General features: G+C 37.6%; 1 protein-coding gene across 3 annotated transcripts in view; it reads right to left on the bottom strand.

Annotated features, from left to right (window-relative positions):
- Positions 1–7,991: 7,991 nt before the first annotated feature.
- The window catches only part of LOC124555076 (SH3 and cysteine-rich domain-containing protein), a 981,469-nt gene continuing 977,661 nt past the window's right edge, over positions 7,992–11,799 (bottom strand). Inside the window, exon 17 of one of the 3 annotated variants that reach the window (XM_047128864.1) lies at positions 7,992–10,418. In XM_047128864.1, the coding sequence (XP_046984820.1) occupies positions 10,317–10,418 (102 nt within the window). In that variant the 3' untranslated portion in view covers positions 7,992–10,316. The remainder of the gene's footprint in view (positions 10,419–11,799) is intronic. The other 2 variants (XM_047128865.1, XM_047128866.1) reach the window with 2 other exon arrangements.

The raw sequence follows: 11,799 nt of genomic DNA, 5'->3' as shown, positions 1-11,799 counted from the left end.
TCTGGTGACAAACTGACCTGAACTATTTGAAACAGTTAACACACAACAGGGAATCAGCTATCATAAAGCGGTGACAGCATCGGTGATTTCAGCTGTAAATGGAAATATTAAAAAAGGTAGGAAGATTTTTCTGTTTAGCAAAAGTGACAAAAAGCAGATTTCAGAGTACTTGATGGCTCAACACAAAAGTTTTATCTCAAGTACAGAGAGTATTGAGTATCTGTGGACAAAGTTCAGAACCATCATACAATATGCATTAGGTGAGTATGTGCTGAGCAAGATCATAAGAGACACCGTGGTACAACAACCGAGTTAGAAAACTGCTACAGAAGCAAAGGGAAGTTCACAGAAAACATAAACATAGCCAAAGCCTTCCAGACAAACAAAAATTACACGAAGCAAAATGTAGTGTGAGGAGGGCTATGCAAGAGGCGTTCAACAAATTCGAAAGTAAAGTTCTATGTACTGGCTTGGCAGAAAATCCTAAGAAATTTTGGTCTTATGTCAAAGCGGTAGGTGGATCGAAACAAAATGTCTAGACACTCTGTGACCAAAACGGCACTGAAACAGAGGATGACAGACTAAAGGCCAAAATACTAAATGTCTTTTTCCAAAGCTATTTCACAGAGGAGGGAAGACTGCATTGTAGTTTCTTCTCTAGATTATCGCACAGATGGCAAAATGGTAGATATCAAAATAGATGACAGAGTGATAGAAAAACAACTAAAATCACACAAAAGAGGAAAGGCCACTGGACCTGATGGGATACCAGTTCGATTTTACACAGAGTGCAAGAAGGAATTTGCCCCCCTTCTTGCAGCAGTGTACCGTAGGTCTCTAGAAGTGCGTAGCATTCCAAAAGATTGGAAAAGGGCACAGGTCATACTCGTTTTCAAGAAGGGATGTCGAACAGATGTGCAGAACTATAGACCTATATCTCTAATGTCAATCAGTTGCAGAATTTTGGAACATGTATTATGTTCAAGTATAATGACTTTTCTGGAGACTAGAAATCTACTCTGTAGGAATCAGCATGGGTTTCGAAAAAGACGATCATGTGAAACCCAGCTCATGCTATCATTCACGAGACTCAGAGGGCCATAGACATGGGTTCCCAGATAGATGCCGTGTTTCTTGACTTCTGCAAGGTGTTGGATACAGTTCCCCACAGTCGTTTAATGAATATGGACTGGACTGAAGAGTTCCTAGATAACAGAATGCAGCATGTCATTCTCAATGGAGAGAAGTCTTCTGAAGTAAGAGTGATTTCAGGCGAGCTATGGGGGAGTGTTGTAGGACCATTGCTATTCACAATATATATATTAATGACCTTGTGGATAACATTGGAAGTTCACTGAGACTTTTTGCGGATGAGGCTGTAGTGTATTGAGAGGTTGTAACAATGGAAAATTATACTGAAATGCAGGAGGATCTGCAACAAATTGACACATGATGCAGGGAATGGCAATTGAATCTCAATGTAGACACGTGTAATGTGCTGCAAATACACAGAAAGAAAGACCCTTTATCATTTAGCTACAATACAGCAGGTCAGCAACAGGAAGCAGTTAATTCCATAAATTATCTGGGAGTAGGCATTAGGAGTGATTTAAAATGGAATGCCCATATAAAATTAATTGTCGGTAAAGCAGATGCCAGGCTGAGATTCATTGGAAGAATTGGAAGGAAATGCAGTCCGAAAACAAAGGAAGTAGGTTACAGTACACTTGTTAACCCACTGCTTGAATACTGCTCACCGGTGTGGGATCCATACCAGACAGGGTTGATAGAAGAGATAGAGAAGATCCAACAGAGAGGAGCGTACTTCATTACATTTAGTAATGCAAAAGCGTTATGGAGGTGACTCCAGTGGAAGACTCTGCAAGAGAGACGGTCAGTAGCTCGGTACAGGCTTTTGTGGAAGTTTCGAGAACATACCTTCACCGAGGAGTCAAGCAGTATATTGCTCCCCCCTACGTATATCTCGCGAAGAGATCATGAGGATAAAATCAGAGAGATTAGAGCCCGCACAGAGGCATAACAACAATCTTTCTTTCCACAAACAATACGAGACTGGAACAGAAGGGAGAGCCTATAGAGGTATTCAAGGTACCCTCCGCTACACACCATCAGATGGTTTGCGGAGTATGGATGTAGACGTAGATGTAAATGTAGATATCAGCATCACCAGTGCCCCTGCAGCACTAGGAAAATCATCACTCAGGCCATTTACAGTTCTACATGCCTTCTTTAGGGGAGTAGGGATATTGTGTCCTCATCTGGCAGTGGTGAAGAGACAGAGATGTTTGATCCACTGCTGAGTGGTTCAAAAATGATTCAAATGGCTCTGAGCACATGGAAATTATCTTCTACGGTCATCAGTCCCCTAGAACTTAGAACTACTTAAACTTACCTAACCTAAGGACAGCACACACGTCCATGCCCGAGGCAGGATTCGAACCTGCGACCATAGCGGTCGCACAGTTCCAGACTGCAATGCCTACAACCGCTTGGCCGCTTCGGCCGGCCTGCTGAGTGGGAATGTCAATATAACCAACTTACAACATATCACTGGGATGCAGAACCCGTCAGAGGCGATACACAGTGCTAGAGTGCTAGAGGCTGCTACAGACATCAACTGCGTTGGACGGATCCTCCAGCATCAAGTGGCCATAAAGGCTGCCAAAATGTATACCAGAGAGACCACTTTACAGCTGTTTGGAATGTGCCATAGTAGCTCAGTGTTGATAACCTCAATGTGCACCTGGATTTTGTATTGGATTCCTCCTTGCACAGCTTGTACTGTGCTACTGATGAACTTTCTTTATGGAATGGTTAGCTTGCAATTTATCCTGCAATGTTGCCAACCAGGATTGGTAATGGTTTGTAGATGTGATCATATTTAAGCTTCCCTTCTGTTACACTTATCTTGATGACAGCCTCATTTGTCCTGGGATAATGACACACACAACTCCCACCTGAAACAAGTTTTTCATGTACTTACTACAGATGTTGTCATAACTGATGATTAAAAAGGCCAACTCTAGCAACCTGAGGTTATTTTTATTGGTCATATTGTCAATGTCACAGGCATCCACCCTACACCACAACAAATGGAACTCATACACAACTACCACCTCCACAAGACTACCAGGAAATATGTCACTTCACAGAGATGATCAAGTTCTAACAGTATCACCTCCTGCAGGCAGCCCACTTTTCAGGCCCCATTTACAGACCTCCTCAAAGCAATAAACACTAATGGTAAACAGAAGCTGACCTGGACCACTGATATGCACAAAGACATCAACCAGCTCAAAGATGCCTCGCAATGACCCTGACACACCTGCTTCTTCCCATGCAGTTAATCTTAACTTTGCATGCAAGTGATTTCATGATTGGTGCAATGCTCTGTCAGGAAGTGGCAGGCCTACAGATTTTTTTTTCATGAAAAATGACTCGTTCTCAAAAAAATGGCTTACTTACAACTATGAACTCCTCACAGTGGACAAGGCAATCCTTCAGTTCCAGCATGATAGAAGCCAGACTGCTAGTGATCTATACAGACCACTGACTACTAGCAGATGCAATCCATAACTCATCAAAAGACTAATGCCCCATATGTTTCCCCTGCCTAGATTATATCACACAATTTACAGCTGATGGACATAACTTGAAAGGAGTTGGCAATGCCGTCACTGATTACCTCTCACGGATCAATATCATCTTGCACAAACTGACTGTGATAAAATAGTGGAAGCTCAACAGCGGGACATACAGCTCAATGATACAACTATTAATCTTAAACTTGAACAGTGTTTGATACTGGACACAGCAATACAGATCTCGTGTGATATGTCACAGAATCACATCTGTCCTCTTGCACCATAGCTGTTTCGGAAGATTATCTTTGACCATCTGCACAACATGTCACATCCCAGTGTTTGATCAATGACATGCTTCATTACAGATTCTTTTGTATGGCTGAATGTCAGGAAGTAATGTAAGGAGTAGACGTGCATGTACATACCTTGTCAAAAACGCAAAGTGGTACACTATGCACGATCACCCCTCAGACAGTTTACAAAACCAAAAGGGCAGTTTCAACACATATGCCTTGACCTGGTGGGATCCCTCACTGAATCTGAGGGTTACCATTACGTCCTTTCAATCATCAACCATGTAACATGGTGGGTAAAAACCATCCCTCTCTGAAACATGTCAACAGAGTCAACAACCAGAGCCTATGTTGACACTTGGATTTCCTGGTGCTAGTATCCAGTGTCCATTACCACCAACCAAGACCAACAATTTCAGTCTGCCCTGTTCAGTGAACTATGTAACCTCTATGCACTCATCATTATTGAACTACTGTTTATCACCCTCAAAGCAATGGTCTAGTGGAATGATGGCACTGCACACTAAAAGCTGCCCTCATGTGCCACAATAGTCACTGGACAGAAACTTTACTGTGAGAGCTATTAGGCATATGCAGCACCCACAAAAATGACCTGCTTCCTTCCCTCACTCCCCTCATCACCAAGTGAAGCGGTGCAGTGGTTAGCACACTGGACTTGCATTCGAGAGGACAACAGTTCGATCCTGCGTCCAGCCATCCTGATTTAGATTTTCCATGATTTCTCTAAATCACTTAAGGCAAATGCCAGGGTGGTTCCTTTGAAAGGGCATGGCTGACTTCCATCCCCATCCTTCCCTAAGCTGATGGGACCAATAGCCTCGCTGTTTGGTCCTCTCCCCCAAATCAGCCAACAACCAACCTGCCCTAGTCACCAACATACAAGAACATATTGCTTTGCTCAAAACATTGCTTCCACAACATTACAGAACTGCTAAAGATTTCATCCATAAGGCACTTATAAACAGCAACCATGTCACTCTTCACAATAATATGATTCAGCCCACTTTACAGCCTCCTTATACAGCACCCCACAAGGTTCTATCATGTGGCACACATACTTTTGAAATACTGCTGAACAGAAGACCAAGCACAGTATCTATCAACCAACTATGACCTATGTGGATGCTTCAGGATGATCCATCCACCAACAAGAAGTCAACCTCCACCAACCAACATGGCACCTTAACCAGACACACTGTGGCCACAAACAACTTCACAGTTCATTGTAGTGTCGACAACTTTCAGCCTTATGACCTTAGTGTCAAAAAGCTTGACAAGTTCCAGGTTGTCACAGGTCAACACCCCAAATGCAGCACAGGAAATAGTTTCATTTGTCAGCATTTCACATGTTCCTACAAACTGTCCAACAATGTGGACACGGCAGCCATCACATTATGGCTATTCCCCAACAGTTTCCTCACAATTACTGTCCCAAGAACATCACAGTCCTCTGCTCCACTATCAAGGACCATGAGGACAACTTCCCTCAAGCTGACACCATTGGGATGCCCCCAACACTGACATTCCACAACAGTCACACAACGGCTGGACTTGGCACCCACCTGCTTTCCTACAGATTATCCCCTTGATACTGTGCAATGGGATCCAGACCACTGCATATCTGACATCTAGCTTGGACACAGTCTTACTCGATGCCCACAACACATCATCCACCACTGCTTGGATGGCACCTTATCGCACTGTAATTGGCCCATGGCGATCACCTTTCCCCAGTGATCCACACTATTGGGGGGAGGAGAGGGTGGGAATTCCTCTAAACACACTGATAACCAATCTTGCTGCACAACAGACTACCTTTGTTGTTGACTGTTTATAGTCAGTAAGCTTGCCTTGTTGTTATGTACCATTTGAGCAATAAAACAATATTTTTCCGTGTCGTATCATCTTGCATGTTATCTCCACCATACCCTACTGTATCCATCTACAAGTTCATATAAAACTGTATTAAAGTCCACTGTGTTGTTGGTAGTGCTCCATGGTGTGATTGAATTGGCTCAGTGGACACATTAGTAGTACTCATCCATCACCACTCAGGAACGAATTGTAACAATGAGTGATCTTATTGTCGGGAATAACAGGTAGATGATAATATGAACATCAGCTTACAACTATTTGTTGCTCATTTTTGTTGGTTTAAGGAAAAGTACATGCTTCCAAAAGAGCTGCATTAGAACATGGACCAATGACTTCATTAATTGTGTCGTTATGTAAAGTGAATTCTGTGATACTTCATTCACCTGGAAACACTAACATTATTGGGATCCTGCACCTGATCCATAAAGCAAATCAATGTTGCATCACAAACTTAACTAACATGCTAAATAAATTCCTAGTTTTCTACAGCTTTCATTATAAAATCTTGAAAAGTATAATATCATGTCTTTATCTTTTAATAATTTATTGGTTCTGAATTACTGTAAACAAAGTTCATACTGAAGTATATATTAATATTAAGGCTACACAAGCCAAGTCAACCTAAATAAAATTTTATGTTATTAATTTCTGCTCACTTACTAACAAATTTTTGCATAAGATCTGAAATATTGGTACATGCAGTTAATAAGTAAAGTTCATAATGAAGTGCAGGTTACTTGAGGTAACATACTCCAAATATTTCAATGATTAATTTCTGCCAAGTAAATATTTTTGCACAAAGCTCAAGAATCTGAAATCTCAGTGGTTTTAAAGTATATCGCTATAGTGAACAAATACTGAATTTTCAAAGTGGTTTTCACATTTAGTATGGTATTTCATCTCATTATCTTTCTTTATAAGTGAACAAAATTGATGCTGTAACTAATTAGTTTGAAACATCATGGTTAAAACAACAGTCAAGATTTCAATTACATTTGTTTCCTATGACCAGTTTCAGCTTATGTGTAAGCCATCCTCAGAACTTTTGGGACCATTAAAATATACACACATCATTGTGTATTTACTAGGCAGTGTCCTCTGGTAAGAATTTAAAATGATGGCTTCTTACTAGAGGGCACTGCCTAGTAAATATACAACAATGTGTATATGTCTTAATGGGCCCAAAAAATCTGAGGACTGCTTTAACTTAAGCCAAAATTGGCCATAATAAACAAACGTTATTGCAATCTCAACTTTTGTCACAACCAAAGTTAGCACTAGATTGCTGTACTCCATGGACAATGTTGTCTAAATTTATAAACAAAATAGCGTGTATCCATAAGGACAAGTGACCATTTTTATTCCATGTAATTTAAAGTCTTTCATACTAAGAGTTTATGAATATCCTGTTTTAAACCAATGATCTCTATAATTTTCTATGTGATGGCCCTAAACAGAGATGCCCATTTAATTATGCAAAACACAATCAGGAGTCCCAATTAAAATGGAAAATTTGACATTGTGTAGCAAAATAAATATTGTGTATCAAAAGTAAGTATAGAAATTACAAAGTGTGCTGCCATATTGAGGAAGATGCTTTGAGATTTAGAAAATGTTGTACAACACAAATAAAAAACTTTTCACTCTCATCCTGCCCAATAAGTCTCCCTTGAGCTGGGGCACTGGGTGACTTTTTCTGTCTCCTAAATCATTGCCCACATCGTTTCTACCTACCATTCATTTCCTTTGTCATTGGACAAAGACTCTGATTCTGAAAATTAGTACATCAGCCGTTTTATAGTTTTCTATTTGTTTCCATCTGTTGCACCTTTGTGAGTTCATTTCTCTCTATGCATATTGCAAATATTTTCAGTTAACTTTCCTAGATAACTTATTTACTTGTGAACTTAGGATACATAAAGGATGGTAGTCATAATAATTAGAGCAGTAAAGATCACTGGGAAATCTGAAACACTTCATACTAAGTGAAGTGCTAATAAGACATTGCTTTTTGAAAATATATTTATGAATATATAGCTAAGGAGATACAGCCTAGTCTTAGATTTAATTAAAGGGAATTAGGGAAAATGTGATACTGTATGTAAAAGAAACAGAGAAAAATGGTAACCATGAATATACTGCTCACATTTATTCATAGAGTGCAACATTTATTTTTAATCCACATTTAAGACTACAAAACATAAAGTAAGTCTTCAATACAAATTATTATTTCAAATAAGAAAGATGGTACACTGAAGAAATAGCCGTATTTTACACAGTTATGCCTGATAGACACACAATACACAACATAGTACAAAGTGATCTCATAATATAATAGATCTCAAGACTTTGAGTTTGCAACTAGAAGTGTCACAATATATCAGTGGCATGTCTTAAATTCCTTTACAATGAAAATGTAATGCACCCTCCTGTTCTTTAACAAAGTCATAGAAATGTTCCATTACATGGTACAAATATTTTTGAGTTACTGAAAATAGTTTTCTGCTTTTGTTGTGGTTAAAACTGAGTTATATGGTAATTTCAGTCATCAAATGCAAAGCTAGGAATTGTAGATTTAAGAAATTTCTAAAATATGTCAAAAATAATACCATTTTATGACAGATTGCATTATGTACACCAACATTTTCCTTAAATTCTCTTTTCTGACTGCACTGGCTGTTTATATTTGTTTCATAAAAATCAGAAGGGCATTTGCATGAGGTCTGAATGAAAATACACCACTATGTTCCATAAATGACAAAGAAGTGGCCTATATATGATTTTGTATGGATGTAAAAAAGCACAGTAATCACAGAGTAGATACTACAACAGTTTGTCAGTTAAAAACCTTTTAGGTGCTTTTGCTGATGATGCTGTCTATGTCTGGTAACATATGCACAAGATGTAGGGCCATTTTTTTGTATTTGCTTGTTGAATGTAAAGCTTTTTGACTTACTGAATACAAATATTATCAACAGCAACATAAATTTTCATTTACTTTTGTTCAGTTTTCTGAATAACCAAAATTGAAGTTCAGTACTACATGTTAGCTATGGTATTTACATTAGAAGTAACTCCAGTCCTACCTGGAATTTTTTACTACTTTCTAAGGTATTATAAGACACTGATTACAGACATAAAGGAAGTACAATATTTTACAAAGCTTAACTTAATTTCATTTGAAGTTACAACCAACTGTGTCACAAGTAATTGTTGCAGCTTATGTTGTCACATTCAATGTACAACTACATAGGATTTATTTAGAATAGTTTCAATATATTCTACAACTCAGTAAATAGCATTTCAAAGAGGCTATGTAGAACTGAATAAAAGCATAGTTGGAAATCAAAATGGGTTGTGAATGGGATTTAGAAATAACACTGTGGGAAAAATGAGAAAGGATGACTATTGTGATTTTATTCTTACAAGTCATTTACAATATGAAAACAAATGAAGTACTGCTCACAAAGAATTACAGCACTTTCAATAGGTTCTGAGATCTGTCAGCTACCTCAGCAGAACAATCAACCAAATAGACAAAATCAGCATATGTACATCACAAACATACCATATTCTTCTATTCATCTAATTCACTGCTATGCATTATTCCAGTGATATAGAACTACTCTACAGCTACTGTGACACAAAAGCTAACTTTTTTCATTTGGATAATATATACGATTTCATATCATCATTTAATACATCATCATACTGTAATACATCCATAATGTGTTAATAGTAATATTGAAACTATAGATGCCTTTAACATGTTCATTATGAAATAAGGAATGTGAGAAATCAAATGTTTACTCAGTGCTCTAGGGAACAATGATGAAAGCAATAATTTTCTTTTCCTTCTTGGAACGGTACATCATATATTTATATATTCCTTAGTTGTTAATGCTGTGTTATCCATGAAACTGTTAATTTGAATAAATTTGTACATCAGATTTCTTGGGATATATTTGTTTGTCATGTGTACTTCCATAGAAGTGTTACCAGACTTAAAAAATGTTGAATATATATTAGTTTCATAAATAGCCATACAAAAATCTATTGTTATGATGAACTTCATCAGCCGAAATGACTAATGTGGATTTATTTGGACTGATAGTGGTCTGACCTGAGAATGTGTAGCTTCTCTAAAGAAAAAGCTTGTGTCACTGTCATCAGATATTGATAGTGCTGGTGATATTCTTAATGGGCGACTTGAACTTGAAAAAAAATCTCGAATTGCATTATTTTTCTTTGCTTTTGGTGTGCTGTTGTGAATTTTCTCACTCAAGACATTGATTAATGGTAATTTTGCTTTTCCCCCGTCCCTAGTACAGCCACACTGAAAATTACAGGATAATACTGTAGGTGAAGTCACATCCATTAAAGAACCATCAAATATATATTTCATATATGATGCTGGAGTTGGTAGTTTCCTGCTGGTGTATTTATGTGCAAATGTGTTTCTTTTGACATTTGATGAGGAGCAAGGCCCAGAAACCATTTCTACCCTTTGCTGGATTCTTTGTCACACTTCTTGCAGGAACTTAAGAGGACAGACTCCTTGTTGATTTTCTCCATTTCGAATCATTACCATTCCATCCAACTCTTCTCCCACTTGAATTACAATCTGAAAATGAGAATGAATATATCTGATAGAACAGAATATGTGATAAGAAATATGCATGTAACTTGTGGAGACAGTTAAATGAACAATTCCTAACTTGTCATCATAGATAATACGAGTTTAAAACAAGAACCACGCAGAAAATTTATCTCAGAACTTCTGCCTTTCTTTTGTATCATGTTTCTTTTCAGCATTTGACCTGTCTGTGGCAGTGTCTTTAGTGATGGGTGATTATCCACCCATGAAATGACCATTATTTTACTTTTAGTCTGTGGCCAGATGCCTTTCTTATTTACTATAAATATCAGTTACAACATCTTTAAGAACAAAAACTGTGTCCACCATATATTTGTCAAGAGTGTAAACTTTTCCTGTCTGTGTTTGTATTTTAATTGCTTTATTTTGTGTTTTTGAAGTGGAGGTGGGACTCTAGCTCAGTATTGCCTAAATAAGTGTAGAAAACTGCCTAAAAATATATTCATTCTAGCCAGTGTAGAAAACCAATGATAGTTAATCCAATATATTAATTTCACTTATACCTGATTTACCTCTGTCTTGTTATCCAGAACACTTAATCTTAAGTCATATGCACCTTTTCAGTTACTGGAAATACGTAATTTACATATATATTTTCTTGTGCAGCATTTATAATTTTAGGTATAACAAATATTCAAATATTATTTATCAGTGTACATCCCCGCCCCCCCTCAACAACAAATGTTTCACTACAAATTAAACTGATTAATGTTTGTCCTGAAATTTAGCAGAATTATGTGAAATTTTGAAAAATGTCAAAGAATAGAAGGTTTTCCATCATCTGATATATATAAAGTTTTGCAAACAAAATGCTAGGCTTGAAATTTTTACACCACAGATAATGTAATTAGCCATTTCCAAATCAACAATTTTTTCAGAAGTTTTTAGGTTCCACAAGATTACGCATCATTCATACAATGAAAATTTTATAATTCCTACTATTTTCATATTACTTCCATGTAACAACTTTTATACACCAAATGTCCTGTTAATAACACAAGTGCATATATTTGAAAAGGGTGGATCATTTTTTGATGCATGAAATTCAGCACAAAATTGTACAAGGAGTAAAACTGGTGCTCAGAACAAATCTCAGCTTTAAGAATGGAATTATGGCTTCAGTATAACTGACAGTTCCTGTAACTGAATACAACATTGGTCTGGTATATTGGAACCAACAAAACATTTTGTCTACAGGATGTAAGAAATGAAAGTTTCTTACTATGTATGCTACAGCGCACCCCAGAACTGACATCAACAGACTGTACACAACACATAATGAAGGTGGGGAAGGTCTGAAACAAACAGAATCACCATATTGTAATTCTGTATCTGGATTTTAGACTAA

Source organism: Schistocerca americana, chromosome X (genome assembly GCF_021461395.2).
Source record: "Schistocerca americana isolate TAMUIC-IGC-003095 chromosome X, iqSchAmer2.1, whole genome shotgun sequence".
In the NCBI taxonomy this organism is placed as follows: domain Eukaryota; kingdom Metazoa; phylum Arthropoda; class Insecta; order Orthoptera; family Acrididae; genus Schistocerca; species Schistocerca americana.
The sequence above is the reverse complement of the archived record's forward strand: the minus strand, read 5'-3'. Positions and strand labels throughout refer to the sequence as shown.